This window comes from Lithobates pipiens, unplaced genomic scaffold (genome assembly GCF_037356315.1).
Source record: "Lithobates pipiens isolate NorthernLeopardFrog02 unplaced genomic scaffold, aLitPip1_a1.2 Scaffold_13, whole genome shotgun sequence".
NCBI lineage: Eukaryota > Metazoa > Chordata > Amphibia > Anura > Ranidae > Lithobates > Lithobates pipiens.
The window spans coordinates 20,918,349-20,936,077 of record NW_027507718.1 but is presented as its reverse complement, the minus strand read 5'-3'; the positions used below and the strand labels follow the sequence as shown (position 1 = coordinate 20,936,077).

Below are 17,729 nucleotides of genomic sequence, written 5' to 3'. Positions count from 1 at the left end.
TGGTTTCTATGCAGCACTGCACAAGATTTCGCACTCTCCAGTTTTAGTAAATAACCCCCGTAGACTTTATTTGATCAGATGCAGCCTGATTAGCAGCTAATAGTGTTACGAAAATTGCTTGATACGCGGCCTCCAATGTGTTTTTTCCTTGTCGTTATATGAATTTTATGGAGGATTTTAGTCTGTTACATTTAGGCTACTACCTTTTTTTTAATGTTTACTTCCAACCCTTTTAGGAAAGTATTTTGAGCTTCAGTTTTTCTAATTGTCCACATGAGTTGGTCATCCCTGTTTTTGATGTAATTATGTTTTTATACAGGGTTATGTAGAATATTGGTTTCACAGTTTTGTTTTACTACAGCCTACTCTTATACAGTACTGTGAAAAAGTTTTAGGCAGGTGTTGCAAAATACTATAAAGTAAGAATGCTTTCAAAAATATATATATTAATTGTTTATTTTGATCAATTTTCAAAGTGAGGAAACAGAAGAAAAATCTAAATCAAATCAATATTTGGTGTGCTTACCCTTTGGCTGCAAACTGCATCAATTCTTACACTTGCACACTTTGTACACTTGCACAAAGTCAGGGATTTTCTAGGATTAAGCCTGGTACACACTAACAGCGGAGCCGCTCTACTAATGATCCGACATTCGTACAGTAATCTCCCCCCCCCCGAGCTGTTGTGTTCTGATGGGGAGACACCCCCAACCATTGTCTTAAGAGCGCTGATTGTAAGTCGGTGGGCTGCTGGTTTGCCAGCATGCTTGTCTGACAGAAGCTGGCCAAACAGCTGGCTACTGTTGGACTGACTGACACACACACGGGCTGAATGTCGGCCGGTTTTTATTGAACCGGACGATATCTCCCGACATTTGGCCCACGTGTACTAGGCATTGGTGTCAGATGTATGATTAATCAATTATACCAAGCAGGTGCTAACGATCATGAATGTCATATGTAGGTTGAAACAGTCATTAACTTAAACAGAAACAGCTGTGTAGGAGGCTTATAACTGAATGAGAAACAGCCACACTCTGCTACTAAGGTGAGGTTGTGGAAGACAGTTTCAGGTCATGGGTCATATAAGATGTGCTTTCAAGATGTGTTGTTCAAGCTATTTTGAAGAAGCACAGAGAAACAGGCAACATTGAGGATGGTAAATGCAGTGGTCGGCCAAGGAAACTTAATGTAGCAGAGGAAAGACACCCCATACTTGCTTCCTTTCAACATCCTAAGATGTCCAGTAGTGCAATCATTACAGAACTGGAGGAAACCAGTGGGACTCAGGCTGCATTCACACTTCAGCCTTTTGAATTGTGGGCAGATTTCCCATGATTCTGCACCGATGTGTGAATGGCAAATCACGGGACTCGCATTTGACATTTTCTAAAATCAGGGTGCGGGTCTGCTGCGATTTCACGTGATACTTCGTTCTGCAATCGCAGGAAGCATGTCTCCTAAAAGTAGCTCCTGAACACAGACCTGTACCATGATTTACGGTGTAATTCAAATGAATGGCATGTCAGATGTGAGTCTTGAGTATCAGCGATTTCAAATCGCGATTCAAAACGCAAAAGTGTGAATGCCGCCTCAGGTATACTCATCTACTGTGTGAAGTCTGACCAGAAGTGGTCGTCATGGAAGAATTGCGGCCAAAAAGACATACCTCTGATGTGGGAACAAGACTAATGCCGCGTACACACGAGCGGACTGTATGGCGTACTTAGTTCGTCATACAATCCGACGGACAGTCCGTCGTACATTCCACTGAATGGACTTGACCACACACGGATGCACAAACAGTCCGTCGAAAGCTTGCGCGATGACGTGTACAGCACGTACGACGGGACTAGAAATAGGAAGTCCAATACACAGCAAAGCACCCTTCCGCCGTGTAAATCCTTTCTGGGCATGCGCCATTCTTAGTCCGTCGAACTAGCATACTGACGAGCGGATTGTCCGCTGAAACCAAAGTACGACGGACAGAATTTCGAAAAATCCGAAATTCTTAGTACGCCGGACTGCACGCTGAAAAAGTCAGCTGAAGCCCACACACGAGCGTATTGTCCTCTGAAATGTGTTTCGACGGACTAAGTACGCCATACAGTCCGCTCGTGTGTACGCGGCATAAATGGCAGCAGGTGCCCTGGGCTGATGAGTCAAATTTTTAAAAATGTGGATGCAACAGAGGGCAGTTATTTCACGGAAGGGCTGGAGAGCAGTACAATAATGAGTGTCTGCAGGCAACGACGGTGAAGCATGGTGGAGGTTCCTTGCAAGTTGGGGCTGCATTTCTGCAAATGGAGTTGACAATTTAGTCAGGATCAATGATGTCCTCAATGTTGAGAAATACAGGCAAATACTTATCCATCATGCCATACCATCAGGGAGGTGTTTGATTGGTTCCAAATATATTCTGCAGCAGGACAATGACCCCAAACATACGGTCAATGGCATTAAGACTCCTTTCACACCACACCGCCCATTGCGTCGGCGGTAAAACACCACTATTTTTAGCGGCGTTTTACCGCCGGATTTGCGGCGCATTTCGGCCACTAGCGGGGCGCTTTTACCCCCGCTAGCGGCCGCGAAAGGGTTAAAACCGCCGGCAATACGCTGCAATAGCGGTGTTTTGCCAGCGGTATTACAGCGCTGCCCCATTGATTTCAATGGGGAGCAGCGGTGGAGGAGCGGTAAACACACTGCTCCTTCTCCGCTCCAAAGAAGCTGCTGGCAGGACTTTTTTCTGACGTCCTGCCAGCGCACCGCTGTAGTGTGAAAGCCCTCGGGGCTTTCACACTACACACAATGGTGCAGCTTCTTTAGGGCGGATTGCACGCGCTATTTCTAACGCTATAGCGCGTGCAAAACGCCCGGTGTGCAAGGGGTGTAAGAACTATCTTCAGTGTAAAGAAGAACATGGAGTCCTGGAACTGACGGTTTGGTCCCTGCAGTGCCCTGATCCCAACATCCTTGAGTCTGTCTGGGATTACATGAAAAGACAGAAGGATTTGAGTCTACATCCATAGATGATCTATAGTTAGTTTGGCACAACCTACCTGCCGAGTTTCTTCAAAAACTGTGCAAGTCTATCTAGAAGAATGAAAGAATTGATGCTTTTTTGAAGGCAAAGGGTGGTCACACCAAACATTGATGTGATTTTGGATTTCTTTTGTTCATTTACTTTCCATTTTGTTATTTGATTAAAAAAAAACAATTAACACTTCTATTTCTGAAAGCATTCTTAAAGGGGTTGTAAAGGTTCCGTTTTTTTTTTTTAAACTTCATATTTGCCTCCGTTGTGCAGTTGGTTATACACAGAGTGGCCCCAATCCTTCTCTTCTATGGTCCCTCCCCGGCGCTCCTGACTCCTCTTCTCGAGTGTCCCATTGGAGAAGCGCTCTCCGACTGGACACATAAGCGGACGTGCTGCATCTGTTGACACGGACAGCAGGACTCGGCTCCACCCCCCCCCCCAGCACCCCCATCATTGAATTTGATTGACAGCAGCGGGAGCCAATAGCTGCGCTGCTATCAATGTATCCACTCAGGACATGAGACACCAGCCAGAGCTGGTGTGCTCATTCCCGTTTCGGGAATTACAGGGCTCAGGCAAGTATAAGTGGGGCTCGGGGGCGCTGCTGCAGTAAAGAAGGTTTTTCACCTTTAATGCATAAAATGCATCAAGGTGAAAAACACAACCCCTTTAATCTGCAGCATTTTTCATACCTGCCTAAAATGTTTGTACAGTAGTGTCTAATAAAATGTAGAAGTGATTTAATAAACCACTATTCTTAGTGGTAATGATATATCCACATAATCTCCATGGTAGCATTTCCTTCCCTATTGCATCCTTGATGTTCTAAATTATTTCCCTGGAAAATGCTGAGGAAGGAATAAGAGGCAAGCAATTTAAACTCTTCCTGTTTGTGTCTTCCCGATGACAGGTAAGTCTGTATTTTGTGATTTGCTTGAGATTCCATGGAAATACAGTTCAATACGAGTATTTTCTGTTATCAGGATTTAAACACACTGTTCCACAACAAAGGCATGTCGTTAAAGTGCACACATGATTTAAAGGGGTTGTAAAGTCAGAAGGTTTTTTTTCTTAATGCATTCTATGCATTAAGATAAAAAGCCTTCTGTGTGCAGCGCCCCCCCTAATACTTACCAGAGCCCCATCTCTCTCCAGCGATGTCCAAGAGTGCCTCATCTGTCTGGAACTCTCCCACCTGATTGGCCAATCAGTAGAGAGTAGAGACTAGGCAAAACTGCAGCTCCGTGTCTGAATGGACACAGGGAGCTGCAGTTCAGCTTGGGTGCCCCTATAACAAGCTACTTGCTTTGGGGGCACTTAACAGGAGGGAGGGGCCAGGAGCACAAAAGAGGCACCCGAAAAGAGGAGGATCCGGGCTGCCCTGTGCAAATCCACTGCAACAGAGCAGGTAAGTATGACATGTTTGTTATTTTTATAGGAAATAAAACAAGACTTTACAATCACTTTAAAATCAAATAATGCCACAATTAAACTTTTCTTTTTTTTCTAGTGGTGTTTTGTTTGTTACTAAAGGAACGTTTGGACAGCTTACTTGTGAGTGGCAGTACAGTTTTGATGAGTTTACCAAAGAGCCAATTATTGTGAATGGTAGAAGACTACGCATTGAAGCAAAGGTACGTATAACTCTTCCCTATCATCCACTGAGGAATAAAAATTGTAGTAAATGGACATTTACCCAACAAGTGCAGGTTTTCCCAGTTCATTAGGTTTTCTGATGTTTTCCTGTGCTGGTCATACAGCCGGGCCTGACAACCTGTCCATCTTTCAGTCAGTATAGGACTCTCTTGTTGAATTATCAAGAGCAGAGCTGAGCAAGTTCACTGGCCTCCTATCTGAAGATGTATTGTGAGCTGTTGTCAGATTGTTTGCTGTGTTGAGGATTTTTTTTTCTTTTTTTGAACATGGGGTTGTATATATGCTCTTCCTACAGAAGCAGTTATAACTACCATGGGGTATATGAGGGAAATATATTTTCCTTTTCTTACATCAGGGGACACAGAGCCATAGTAATAACTATGTGGGTTATATCGGCGTATCAGGTGCTGGACACTGGCACACCCCTTAAGGTGTTCACTTCCCCCATATAACCCCTCCCATTACTGGGAGTCCTTCATTTTTTCGCCAGTGTTGGGCACGTGTAAGAATGTGTTGTACTGAGTAATCCTTTGATGAGAGCTAGTCATCCTGACCAGATCCGTTCTGATGTCTCTGTAATGGACTAAATGAACGGTACCCAGGCCTCTTCATCCGAAGACACGTGGTTTTGCTTGCGAATGCTTTTAAAGCTGGGACCTGGGATCTAGTACTTTTTGGTAGTAAAGCCAATAAAAGTTTACTGGCAGGGTCTTCTCGCAGGTCCAGGATTGTGGGATTACCTGAGTGTACCCCTGTTCCTGAAGGGTTCCTTTCAAGGTCTCGGAGCCTACCGTGAAGGGCGAAGATTGGGTTTTTATCTCTGATAAACCCTGCTGCAAGTAAAGGTAGGGGAGATTTTCTCAGGAATCTCTCCTTCCATGTATTGTGTTCTCATGTCATGTCTATGTGTCACCACTGGAGGCTGTATTGAGTACTCACCATTCTGACGCTGGAAACAGCAGAAGCTACACTCTCCTCTCCGTTCAAGCCAGCTCAGACCCTCAGGTATGAAGGGGGGTTCTGATCACTTCCTGGGCCCCCAGATTGGCGCTTTTTGATACTTTTAATGCCAGTCAGCTCCCTCTTTTTCTTTAAAAAAAACACAAAACGTTTTTTGGGCAGGTCGCGGCCGCTCGTCAGGCGGAGGAGTTACACCCGCCGCCGGCCGCCATGATGCCGGCGCTCACACACTTCCCCGTTGAATGAGGAAGGGGGGCGTTTTTGCATGGTGGGTGCGTGGCCAAACGGCGTCAGATGCCGGCCACACGTGGAGGAAGTAATTTAAGCTATACAGGAAAAGCTGCAGTCTGGCGGTGGAGGGACAGAGCAGAGTGGTTGCTGGTCAGGTTTGGTGACACAGGCATCTCCCTTTTTTTGACAACATTGTACTGTATAGCTAGGACTAATAGCAGCTTTTGTACTGTACTATAGCCTAGCAAGTGTAATATTTTTTTGCTGGTACTGCCTCTGCTTTGTACTGTAAGCTACGTGTGGCAAAGGGACCAGGAACTCCTCTAGGGTTTCTAAGGGGTTAATGGTATACAACAAACTAAAAACTCTTCCGAAAGAATGTCTGTCTTCCTCCCCTGAGAGGTAAAAAGAAAAATACGGCCAGTCAGATGAGCCATCAAGGGTAGAACTCTTCTGTCCCTGTGTATTTCATACAAACAGGTTTTTTTCTTCTACCATTTAAAATATTATTGCTATGATGTCTCTCCATAGTAGGGCTAAACATAACAGATTCCCATCTAGTCCTCTGGGGATCAGGTAGATCTTCCCAAATATTGGAAGATACTTATTTTTCCTCTTCAGAGGATCCTAACAGGGAGGGAGTAGCCACACAAGTCAGGGTTCATTTGAACCTCCCCCTGGGGATGTTTTTCCTATTCATGCATAGCTATGTATTCTGAATGGGAACATTTCTATGAAAGAAATGGGGGGGTTCCAACTATTAATGCTGTAATCACCTCAGTGAGCAAAGTCTCACATGTCCAGTGGATAATGCACTGATATTAAAGGATCCAGCAAGTTAAGGTTGGATTTTCCTTTTAAAGACCAGATGTCTTTTGCAGTTCTGGCTGCAATTGGAGTAGCTCAGTCCTTTAACCCTTTGACGTCTGCTCCACTATTTTGGTGGAGCACATTTTGAGTCATGCCAATGCATTGGTAAGTGTGGACTCCAAGGGGTTAAGGAACAGGTGTGAGATACCTGAAAGTTCTGCCTGATCAGCAGGCCCGGTAAGGGGCTGGTGTATTTGACGCACTGTGTCTCACAGATGCTATGAAGGACTCGATAGTTTAAGTCCTATGGCTTGTACTTGGACTAGTGCATTTTTGAGGTCCGTGGCTGAAACATTGATCAGTCGAAGCACCAGGTGAAAACCCTTAACCAGTCTGTGTCCCTTCCTGGGGTACGACTATTTAGTGGATAAGTACATCCAAAAGGTGTAAAGCTCTCTTTACCAATAAAAGGAGGTTCAAACAGTTCTCATTTAATCATGCAGCCTCTCCAATGCCTTAGTTCCAGGGGCAGCACCAAGATCTTGGGGGCAGAAAGCCCATAAAGCAGAATGCTAAGGCCTCCTCAGGAAGGAGCACCCCCACTTGTTGGGGTGATGGGAAAGGTCCTGCGATTCTCAAAGTCTGGCAGGAACAATGTTAAGAGCAGAGGGATTTCTGTGATTTTCTTCTCTAGGTTACATCTAGAGTTTCAAGAGCCCGGATGGCCCAGTCGGCTTTCGATCTGAGGGTCCGGGGTTCGGGTCCTGTTTGGGTGCTACCTGTGGGGTCCTTGGGGCTGCTGATGTGGCAGTCTTTATGCAAGAGTGTCTGTCTCCTCAAAGAATGCTCCTAAGGTTCCAGAGGAAAAAAAAATAGAATATAGAAAGAAAAGGAAAGAAGTGAAGTCTCTCTTTCTGGCCTCTGGATCAGCTGTTATCCCAGTCGGTGATATCAGAGATTCCCTTAGTGGGACAGGGTTTTTTTGTTGTTTTTTTTGCCGCAAACCTTTTAAGGTCTCAGAGCCAAACAGAGAGGTAAGACCCATTCTAGATCTTGGAGATCTGAATCGGCACTTGAACATCTCCTTTCATAATTCAATCGGCTGTGTCCATCCTGCAAGGAGGGGAGTTGCATATCTCCATGTGCCAAAGTTTCACGCTTACCAGAAACTTCTGCGGTTTGAATTATAAAATCATTTTTTCAATCGTGGCACTGCCATCCCGCTTAGCCACAGCACTACAAGTTTTCTGAAAGATTCTGGCACCTCCTTTAGCCATGTTAAGGGTTCAAGGCATAACGGTCCTAGCCTATTAAAAGGATCTACTTTTAATAGATCATTCAGTCTCAGGTCTAAAAATAGAGTCTGATCTCAGCTGTAGATATCTGAAATCTCTAGGTTGGATTCTCAGCCTAGGAAGATTCTCCTTAAAACCATCAACAAGGTTACTTGGGGGCTGGTTATAGATACCATACTGAAGAAGGTATGCTTACCCCAGACGTGAATCCATTCCATTGTAGGACTAATTCAACTTATCAGGATAAAGGAAAATCCCTTCATTCGGCTGCAGGAGATTTTTAGGGAAATTGGTGGCCTCCTTCAGGGCCGTCCCTTACACGCAGTTTTATTCGAAGACTGCTTCAAGACACCATTCTGTCGGTCTGGAATAAAGAGGATTCAGGCCTTGTTTGTTTCCAATATGCTTGGCTCCCAACATAGGTCAGAGCCTAAATTGGTGGTTGTTATCCAGCAGGAGGGAAAATCTTTATCCTTCAAGGTGTTAAGGCCTTCTAGGCTGGGGAACAGCCCTGGAAGAAGATTCTGTCCAGGGGAGATGGTCCAGGTTAGAGGACCTTGTCTATCAGCTTTGTTGGAAGTTTCAGGCAGTACATCTGGGCATAGAATCGTGGCGGTCAGATTACGGGACTGTCTTGACAGGATTCAGTCTGACGGAGCCACGGCGGTGGCTTACGTCGATCACCAGGGGAGGCACGAGAAGTCGTGCAGCCTAAAAAGAGGTGAATAATGTTCTAGCTTTGGCAGAACACAACACTCCTTGCCTATCGGCAATTTTAATATTTCAGGAGTACTACTTGAGACGTCAGCAATTATTTCCGGGAGAATGATCTCTTCACCCCGACATCTTCCTAGCAATATATCAGATGGGGTACTCCAGACATGGACCTATTCACATCCAGATTCATTAATAAGGTCGACAAGTTCATGTCAAACAAGGGGTCCGCTAGCAGGCGGAACAGACGCATTGGTCTTCCCAGGGTATCAGTTCTGACTGATCTGTGCATTTCCTCCAGCTCTGCTACTTCTACGCCTTCTCCGCAGGATTAAGCAGGAACAGAAGGAGGTGATTCTGGTGGCCCCAGCCGGGTCCCAGAAGATCTTAATTTATCGAGATCATAAAGAGGGCAGTAGAAGTCCTTTGGACTCTGCCATTATAGCCAGACCTTCTTCAAGGTCCGGTATTTCATCCTACTTTACGGACAAGGAGTTTAACAGGTTTGACTGTTGAATCCCACTCTATAAAAGATCGTGGGTGATCTCCTTCAGTAGTGTCTACTTTGACTAATGCCAGGAAGCTGGCTTCCAGAATCGCTTACTATAGAATCTGGAAGGCATAGGTTTCTTGGTATGGATCCAGGGGGTTGGCACCCCAGGAAGTATGTCAATAGGCAGTATTCCTGCATATGGGATCTGAAATGAAGCTGGCCTTGACTTTTACCAAGAGCCAGATCCAGGCCATGTCGATGTCTTTTCCTATGGCCTCTTGCTTCCCACTCTTGGTGCGTAGCTTATTCAGGGGGTAACACGGTTTATCCCCCTACCAAGGCACCTTTAAATCCTTAGGATTTAAAATTGGTCTTTTCAGCTTTGCTGAATCAGCCGTTTGAACCTTACGAGAAATTCTCTTGGTTCTTTGACAAGAAAGAGATGATCTTTTTTGCTTGCCATTTCTTCTGCTAGAAGAGTATCCGAACTAACGGCTCTGTCTTGTAAGAGCCATATTTCATCATGCATAAGGATGAGGTGGTTTGATGTCCTCTTCCTGAATTCTTACCAAAAGTGGTAACAGGTTTTCATTTAAACCAAGATATTATTCTTTCTTTTTTGTCCCTAGAAGCCTTAATCTGGGAAAGAAAAAGCACTACAGTCTCTTGATGTAGTAAGAGCAATCAGAATCTATTTAAAGGCAACCGCTCAGGTTCGCAAAACACAGGTTCTGTTTGTACTGCCAGAGGGTCCAAGATATGGACAGGCAGTGTCAAGATCCACTATTTTCAAAATGGGTTTGTCAAGTGATTGATCAAGCTTCAGCTTAAAGAAGAAAATTCTTCCTTCTCATATTAGGAGCACACTCATCCAGGGCGATTAGTACCTCTTGGGTGGTGCATCATCAGGCCTCTATGGCTCAGATCTGTAAGACCGCAACTTGGTCTTCGGTGCAGATGTTTATCCGATTTTATCAAATCGATATTAAAGGTCATGAGGATATTGCCTTTGGGCACAGCATACACTGCAGGCTGCAGTATGAGTCCTCTGGACTCCTGTTTCCTTGATTCTGTCTCCCCCCCCCCCCTTCAGTTGACATTGCTATAGGACATCCCACATAGTTATTACTATGGCTCTGTGTCCCCTGATGTAAGAAAAGAAAATAGGATTTTTAAAACAGCTTACCTGTAAAATCCTTTTCTTTGATGTACTGTATTTATTGGCGTATAACACTCACTTTTTCACCATGAAAATTGGTTGCAAAGAGCGCGTGCGTGTTATACACCAATACTTACATTTTAGCTGCCTCGGAAGGGGCAGGATGAGCCCTGTTAAATTACATACAGTGAGAATCACCTGTTTACTTGGCGGCCTCTGTAATAGGAATTCCCATCTCCTGGGCCGCCATTGGACCACTGTTCTGTCTATAATAGGAGATTCTCACTGTATGTAATCTGTCAGCGCTCGTCCCGCCCCCCTGCCTGTCCTCTCTAGGCTGAAGATGGGCATCAACCAGGCTTCACTGATGGCAATGGTGAGGCTGCATTGATGTGGACTGATGAGGCTACATTGATGGCAATGATGAGGCTGCAGATGGGCACTCGCCCAAAGTTTTTTTTCCTGAAACGTCCCTTTTAAAATTAATGTGCATGTTATACGGTACGCCCGTGCGTGTTATACGCCGATAAATACGGTACATCAGGGGACACAGAGGTCCCTCCCTTCTTCTTCTCATACACTTTGATTGCTTGGCTACAAAACTGAGGACTCCCAGTAATGGGAGGGGTTATATGGGGGAAGTTCACGCCTTAAGGGGCGTGCCAGTGTCCAGTAGACATGTGCAGAGTAAAATATTTCGTTTCAGAATTTCGTTTTCGTCTGAAAACTTAATTTATTTAGTTACTCCCGAAATTCGTTTTTATTTATTTCGTTTTTCGTTCAAAAATTGCATTCGTCCGAAAATCCACATGAATCACGGTCGAATCTGTTTTTGAAGGCTTATGGTGTCTGTCGAATGTATAAAGAAGATTCGACGGAGCTAGTATATAGCATACTTTAGAACCCTATTAAAGTCTATGGGACTCCAACGTTCAAAATCTAAAGTGCTAATTTTAAAGGCTAATTTGCAAGTTACTGTCCTAAAAAGTGTTTGGGGACCTGGGTCCTGCCCCAGGGGACATGGATCAATGCAAAAAAAAAGTTTTAAAAACGGCCGTTTTTTCGGGAGCAGTGATTTTAATAATGATTAAAGTGAAACAATAAAAGTGTAATATTCCTTTAAATTTCGTAGGGGGGGGGTTGTCTATAGTATGCCTGTGAAGGGGCGCATGTTTCCCGTGCTTAGAATTGTCCCTGCACAAAGTGTCATTTATGCAGGAAAAAAAGTCCTTTAAAATCACTCGCAGCTATTATGAATTGTCGGCTCCCGTAATACAGAGAAGACTCATTGAAAGTCATTGATAAAAAAATAAATAAATAAATTTTTAAAAAAAGCGTGGGGGTCCCCCAAATTCAATTACCAGGCCCTTTAGGTCTGGTATGGATATTAAGGGGAACCCTGCCTCAAATTTAAGAAAAAATTTGACGTGGGGTTCCCCCTAAATATCCATAACCAGACCCTTCAGGTCTGGTATGGATATTAAGGGGAACCCCGCGTCAAATTTAAAAAAAAATTGACGTGGGGTTCCCCCTAAAAATCCATACCAGACCCTTTATCCGAGCACGCAACCTGGCAGGCCGCAGGAAAAGAGGGGGGGACGAGAGAGCGCCCCCCCCTCCCTCCTGAACCGTACCAGGCCACATGCCCTCAACATTGGGAGGATGCTTTGGGGGTCTGTGACCCCTCAAAGCACCTTGTCCCCATGTTGATGAAGACAAGGGCCTCATCCCCACAACCCTGGCCGGTGGTTGTGGAGGTCTGCGGGCGGGGGGCTTATCAGAATCTGGAAGCCCCCTTTAACAAGGGGACCCCCAGATCCCGCCCCCCCCCTGTTTGAAATGGTAAGGGGGTACAAAAGTACCCCTACCATTTCACAAAGAGTGTAAAAAATGGTTAAATAAAACAAACACACTTTTGAAAAATTCCTTTATTAAAAATAAAAAAATAAAAAAAAGATTCCAGCGGCGGTAATCCACTCTTGCTATCCAGCGACGGACGGTCATCTCTCCAGCGATGTCTCATCTCATCCAGCGCAGCGATCCATCCTTCTGTCTCCGTGGAGGAGACACTGCAAGGATTCCGGCGGGTGACGTTTCTTATATACGGAGGGCGGGGCCACCCGTCACCTGACCCCGCCCCCCTCTGACGCAAGGGGAAACCCGGGGTTCCCCATGACGTATAGGTGACCCCGTCCCCCTCTGATGTAACGGAAACCTGCCTGTGTTACATCAGAGGGGTGCGGGTCACCCCTACGTCACAGGGAACCCCGGGTTTCCCCTTGCGTCAGAGGGGGGCGGGGTCAGGTGACGGGTGGCCCCGCCCTCCGTATATAAGAAACGTCACCCGCCGGAATCCTTGCAGTGTCTCCTCCACGGAGACAGAAGAAGGACGGAGGATTCGCTGCGCTGGATGAGATGAGACATCGCTGGAGAGATGACCGTCCGTCGCTGGATAGCAAGAGTGGATTACCGCCGCTGGAATCTTTTTTTTATTTTTTTATTTTTAATAAAGGAATTTTTCAAAAGTGTGTTTGTTTTATTTAACCATTTTTTACACTTTCTTTGTGAAGTTACTTTTGTACCCCCTTACCATTTCAAACAGGGGGGGGCCGGGATCTGGGGGTCCCCTTGTTAAAGGGGGCTTCCAGATTCTGATAAGCCCCCCGCCCACAGACCTCCACAACCACCGGCCAGGGTTGTGGGGATGAGGCCCTTGTCTTCATCAACATGGGGACAAGGTGCTTTGAGGGGTCACAGACCCCCAAAGCATCCTCCCAATGTTGAGGGCATGTGGCCTGGTACGGTTCAGGAGGGAGGGGGGCCGATTTCTCGTCCCCCCCCTCTTTTCCTGCGGCCTGCCAGGTTGCGTGCTCGGATAAAGGGTCTGGTATGGATTTTTAGGGGGAACCCCACGTCAAATTTTTTCTTAAATTTGAGGCAGGGTTCCCCTTAATATCCATACCAGACCTGAAGGGCCTGGTAATTGAATTTGGGGGACCCCCACGCTTTTTTTATTTTATTTATTTATTTTTTTATCAATGACTTTCAATGAGTGTTCTCTGTATTACGGGAGCCGACAATTCATTATAGCTGCGAGTGATTTTAAAGGACTTTTTTTCCTGCATAAATTACACTTTGTGCAGGGACAATTCTAAGCACGGGAAACATGCGCCCCTTCACAGGCATACTACAGACAACCCCCCCCCCTACGAAATTTAAAGGAATATTACACTTTTATTGTTTCACTTTAATCATTATTAAAATCACTGCTCCCGAAAAAACGGCCGTTTTTAAAACTTTTTTTTGCATTGATCCATGTCCCCTGGGGCAGGACCCGGGTCCCCAAACACTTTTTAGGACAGTATCTTGCAGAATCTTTTCTCTCTGTCAAATCTTTTTTCTCTGTCGAATATTTTCTCTATATAATCTTGGACTAATAGAGGTAAGGTTAGGCACATTCGAACACAGGTTCTATAGACACAGATTGTTGTCAGAGTCATGTCGAATCTCCTATTCTATATCGAACTGTTGTAACAATGAAAACGAAAATAAAGCATTTATTTATGTCGGATCTTTCGTTTTTCGGATTTTGTGCCATCGTTATCGTTTGTCAAAACGAAAACGAAAATAGCTGAAATTCGGACGAAAATGCATTCGGACGAAAACGAATGCACATGTCTAGTGTCCAGCACCTGATACGCCGATATAACCCACATAGTTATTACTATGGCGCTGTGTCCCCTGATGTACATCAAAGATAAGGATTTTACAGGTAAGCTGTTTTAAAAATCCTATTTTTTTTCTACTGTACTTTCCTATATTCTGATGTTGGACATTGTGAGTTCTGACTCCCTTGTTACAGTTTAAATCATCCTGAGACTACTTAAACTGTCCCCTTTTCCCTCTGCCAGCTAGCCATTTTATTGTTTCTCTTTGGCAAAGATCAAGGCATTTAACTGTATTTCTCTGCCTTCTGGCTGGGCATTGTTTAGGCCTGAACAACAAATTTCGAACTGTTTCGTTGTGGGCCAGGGCTTTCTGATGCAGGGCTTATAGAAAACAGAAGGCCGGCCCCCTTGAGGTTTTATCCCCTCCCACTTCACATATGCTCAATTCTGCTTAGTATCCCTAGAAGAATGGAAGTGCCTACCTTTCCGCTATATTTTTTGCTTGAATTAGATTTACTGTACTATCAACAGATAATGATAGATTAATGTTGCATATTGGAAATCCTGAAAGTCTCTCCAGTTGCCCAATGAGTGCAGGTTTTTTCAGTTCATTAAGTATACTGGTGTTCTCTCTGCGATGGTCATGCAGTCCAAAGTGGTTGTCAGATTGTATACTGTGATGAGGATTTTTTTGTCCTTTTATTTGTACATAAAGTTTAATATGCTGTTACCATACAGTGCCTTGCAAAAGTATTCACCCCCCTTGGCATTTTTTGTGTTTTGCCTCGCAACCTGGAATTAACATGGATTGTTTGAGGATTTGCATCATTTAATTTACAGAACATGCCCATAACGTTGAAGATGTTTTTTTATTGTGAAACAAACAACAAATAGGACAAAATAACAGAAAAAGTCAACATGCATAACTATTCAGCCCCCTAAAGTCAATACGTTGTAGAGACACCTTTTGCGGCTATCACAGCTCCAAGTCGCTTTGGATAAGTCTCTATGAGCTTGCCACATCTTATCACTGGGATTTTTGCCCATTCCTCCTTGCAAAACTGCTCCAGCTCCTTCAAGTTGGATGGTTTGCACTTGTGAACAGCAATCTTTAAGTCTAACCACAGATTTTCTATTGGATTGAGGCCTGGGCTTTGACTAGGCCATTCCAACACATTTACATGTTTCCCCTTAAACCACTAAAGTGTTACTTTAGCAGTGTGTTTGGGGTCATTGTCCTGCTGGAAGGTGAACCTCCATCCTAGCCTCAAATCACACTGTGGGCATTGTGTTCTTTGAGTGATGTGATGTGTTGGGTTTGTGCCAGACATAGCATTTTCTTTGATGGCCAAAAAGTTAAATTTTAGTCTCATCAGACCAGAGCACCTTCCTCCATACGTTTTGGGAGTCTTCCACGTGCCTTTTCGCAAACTCAAAATGTGTCATTTTGTTTTTTGCTGAAAGTAATGGCTTTCTTACAGCCACTCTGCCATAAAGCCCAACTCTATGGAGCTTACGCCTTATTGTCATCCCCTGTACAGATATTTCAGTCTCTGCTGTGGAACTCTGCAGCTCCTCCAGGGTTACCTTAGGTCTCTGTGCTGCCTCTCTGATTAATGCCCTCCTTGCCCCGGTCTGTGAGTTTTGGGTCTGCAGCCGTCTCTTGGCAGGTTTGCTGTTGTGCCATGTTCTTTCCATTTGGTTATGATAGATTTGATGATGCGCCCAGGGATCATCAATGATTTGGATATTTTTTATAACCTAACCCTGACTTGTACTTCTCAACAATATTGTCCCTTACTTGTTTGGAGCGTTCCTTGGTCTTCATGACAGTGTTTGGTTAGTGGTGCCTCTTGCTTAGGTGTTGCAGGCTATGGGGCCTTTCAAAAAGGTGTGTATCTGTAATGACAGATCATGTGACACTTAGATTGCATACAGGTGGACATCATTTCACTAATTATGTGACTTCTGAAGGTAATTGGTTGCAGCAGAGCTTTTTTTGGGCTTTATAACAAAGCGGTGAATACATACGCACATGCCAATTATCAGTTTTTTTATTTCTGAAAAATAGTTTTATGTACCGTATTTATCAGCGTATAACACACACTTTTTTCCCCTTAAAATCAGGGGAAAATCGCGGGTGCGTGTTATACGCTGATCCTCTGCGATTTCTGATAGATTTTTGGGCTCTGGGCGGCTTTTAGCCGCCTTCGGCCCTTCTCGCGGCTTTCGACTGCCTTCCGCCCTTCTCGGCAGCTTTCGGCCGAAAGCCCGCCGAGTACGGCCGAAGGTGGCCAAGAGCCGCCGAGAACTACCGGACGCCGCCGAGATACACAGGACATCTCTGCGGCGCCATTTTTAAAAATAAAAGCCGACATCACTGAGGGGACAACGATGCATGAGGCTGCAATGACGGACAGGCTGCATGACAAGGCTGCAATGATGGACAGGCTGCATGACAAGGCTGCAATGATGGACAGGCTGAAATGGCAAGGCTGCAATGATGGACAGGCTGCATGACAAGGCTACAAATGACACTGACAAGGCTTCAGATGGACACTGATAAGGCTGCATTAATGGGCATTTAAATGTAAGTTTTTTTTTTCCTTAAATTTCCCTCCTAAAAGTTTTTTTCCTTAAAATCCTCTCCTAAACTTGGGGTGCGTGTTATACGCCGATAAATACGGTATATATTTTTCAAAATTTTACTTCCCCAATTTAGACTATTGTGTTGTGATCAATCACATATAATTCAGATTACAAAAAACATTGAACTAAAGGCTGTAATGAAACAAAATAGGTAAAAAGCCAATGGGGGTGAATACTTTTGCAAGGCACTGTACCTCCCAACTTTTTGAGTTGGGTACGAGGTATGCCTCTTAGCAAAATTATTTCTTTTTCATACATCATGGGACATAGAGTTAGGCTAATATTCATTAACTACTGGGTTATATGCCATCTCTAGGTGACTGGACACTGGTAGACAAAGTCTTAGACAGGAAGTGATCCCCATATAACCCCTACCATACAGGAAGTACATCAGTTTTTTTTACCAGTGTCTGCAAGGTAGATGAGCACGTTTGTTTGAGCTCTCTGAGCTTCAGTTCTCTAGTCCCACAAACGGGTCTTAAATGAATAAAGGGATTGACTGATCGCATCCATTTGACACAGGCTCTATATGTTTAGATAAAGATATCATTCAAGGTTTTGCCTGTAATGCGACCATCGAATGCTGGACCCTGAAAAGGGGAATCCTGGAAACCACAGCGCTAGGGCATTCCTGCAGGGTGCTGTACAGGTCCAAGGGAGTGGACCCTAAACATGAAAAGGGTATCCAGTCCTTGAAGGTCCTCAGGTGACAGAAACCTGCCATGATAAGTGAAGATGGGGCTCTTAGTTTCTAAGCTGCCCTGTGCCTGGATGGGTAATTGAAACCACTTTATTTACTTTTTGTGGGTGTCCTAGTGATTGTCAGTCAAGCTAGCTAGAGGCTGGACACCTGTGTGCAGTGACCATACAGTGGAGTATTGTGCTAGCTGTGGGCGTTTGCAAAGTGTACCTTTTTGCTTGTGTCTGGCTGTTTTTTTGGGGTCCCCGAGGCCTTTTTAGGTCGCACAGGCTTTCCGCTTATACCCACTGTTGGAAGGGCCCTAGGGATCTTGGGTATCTGGACGACCTCCTGCTCAAAGATCACTCACTACAG

General features: G+C 44.8%; 1 protein-coding gene across 2 annotated transcripts in view; it reads left to right on the top strand.

Annotated features, from left to right (window-relative positions):
- VPS13A (vacuolar protein sorting 13 homolog A) overlaps window positions 1-17,729 on the top strand; it is a 327,166-nt gene that overhangs the window by 273,828 nt on the left and 35,609 nt on the right. For both annotated transcript variants that reach the window (XM_077474893.1, XM_077474892.1), the window contains exon 70: window positions 4,551-4,674. In XM_077474893.1, coding sequence (XP_077331019.1) covers window positions 4,551-4,674 — 124 coding nt within the window. The remainder of the gene's footprint in view (window positions 1-4,550; window positions 4,675-17,729) is intronic.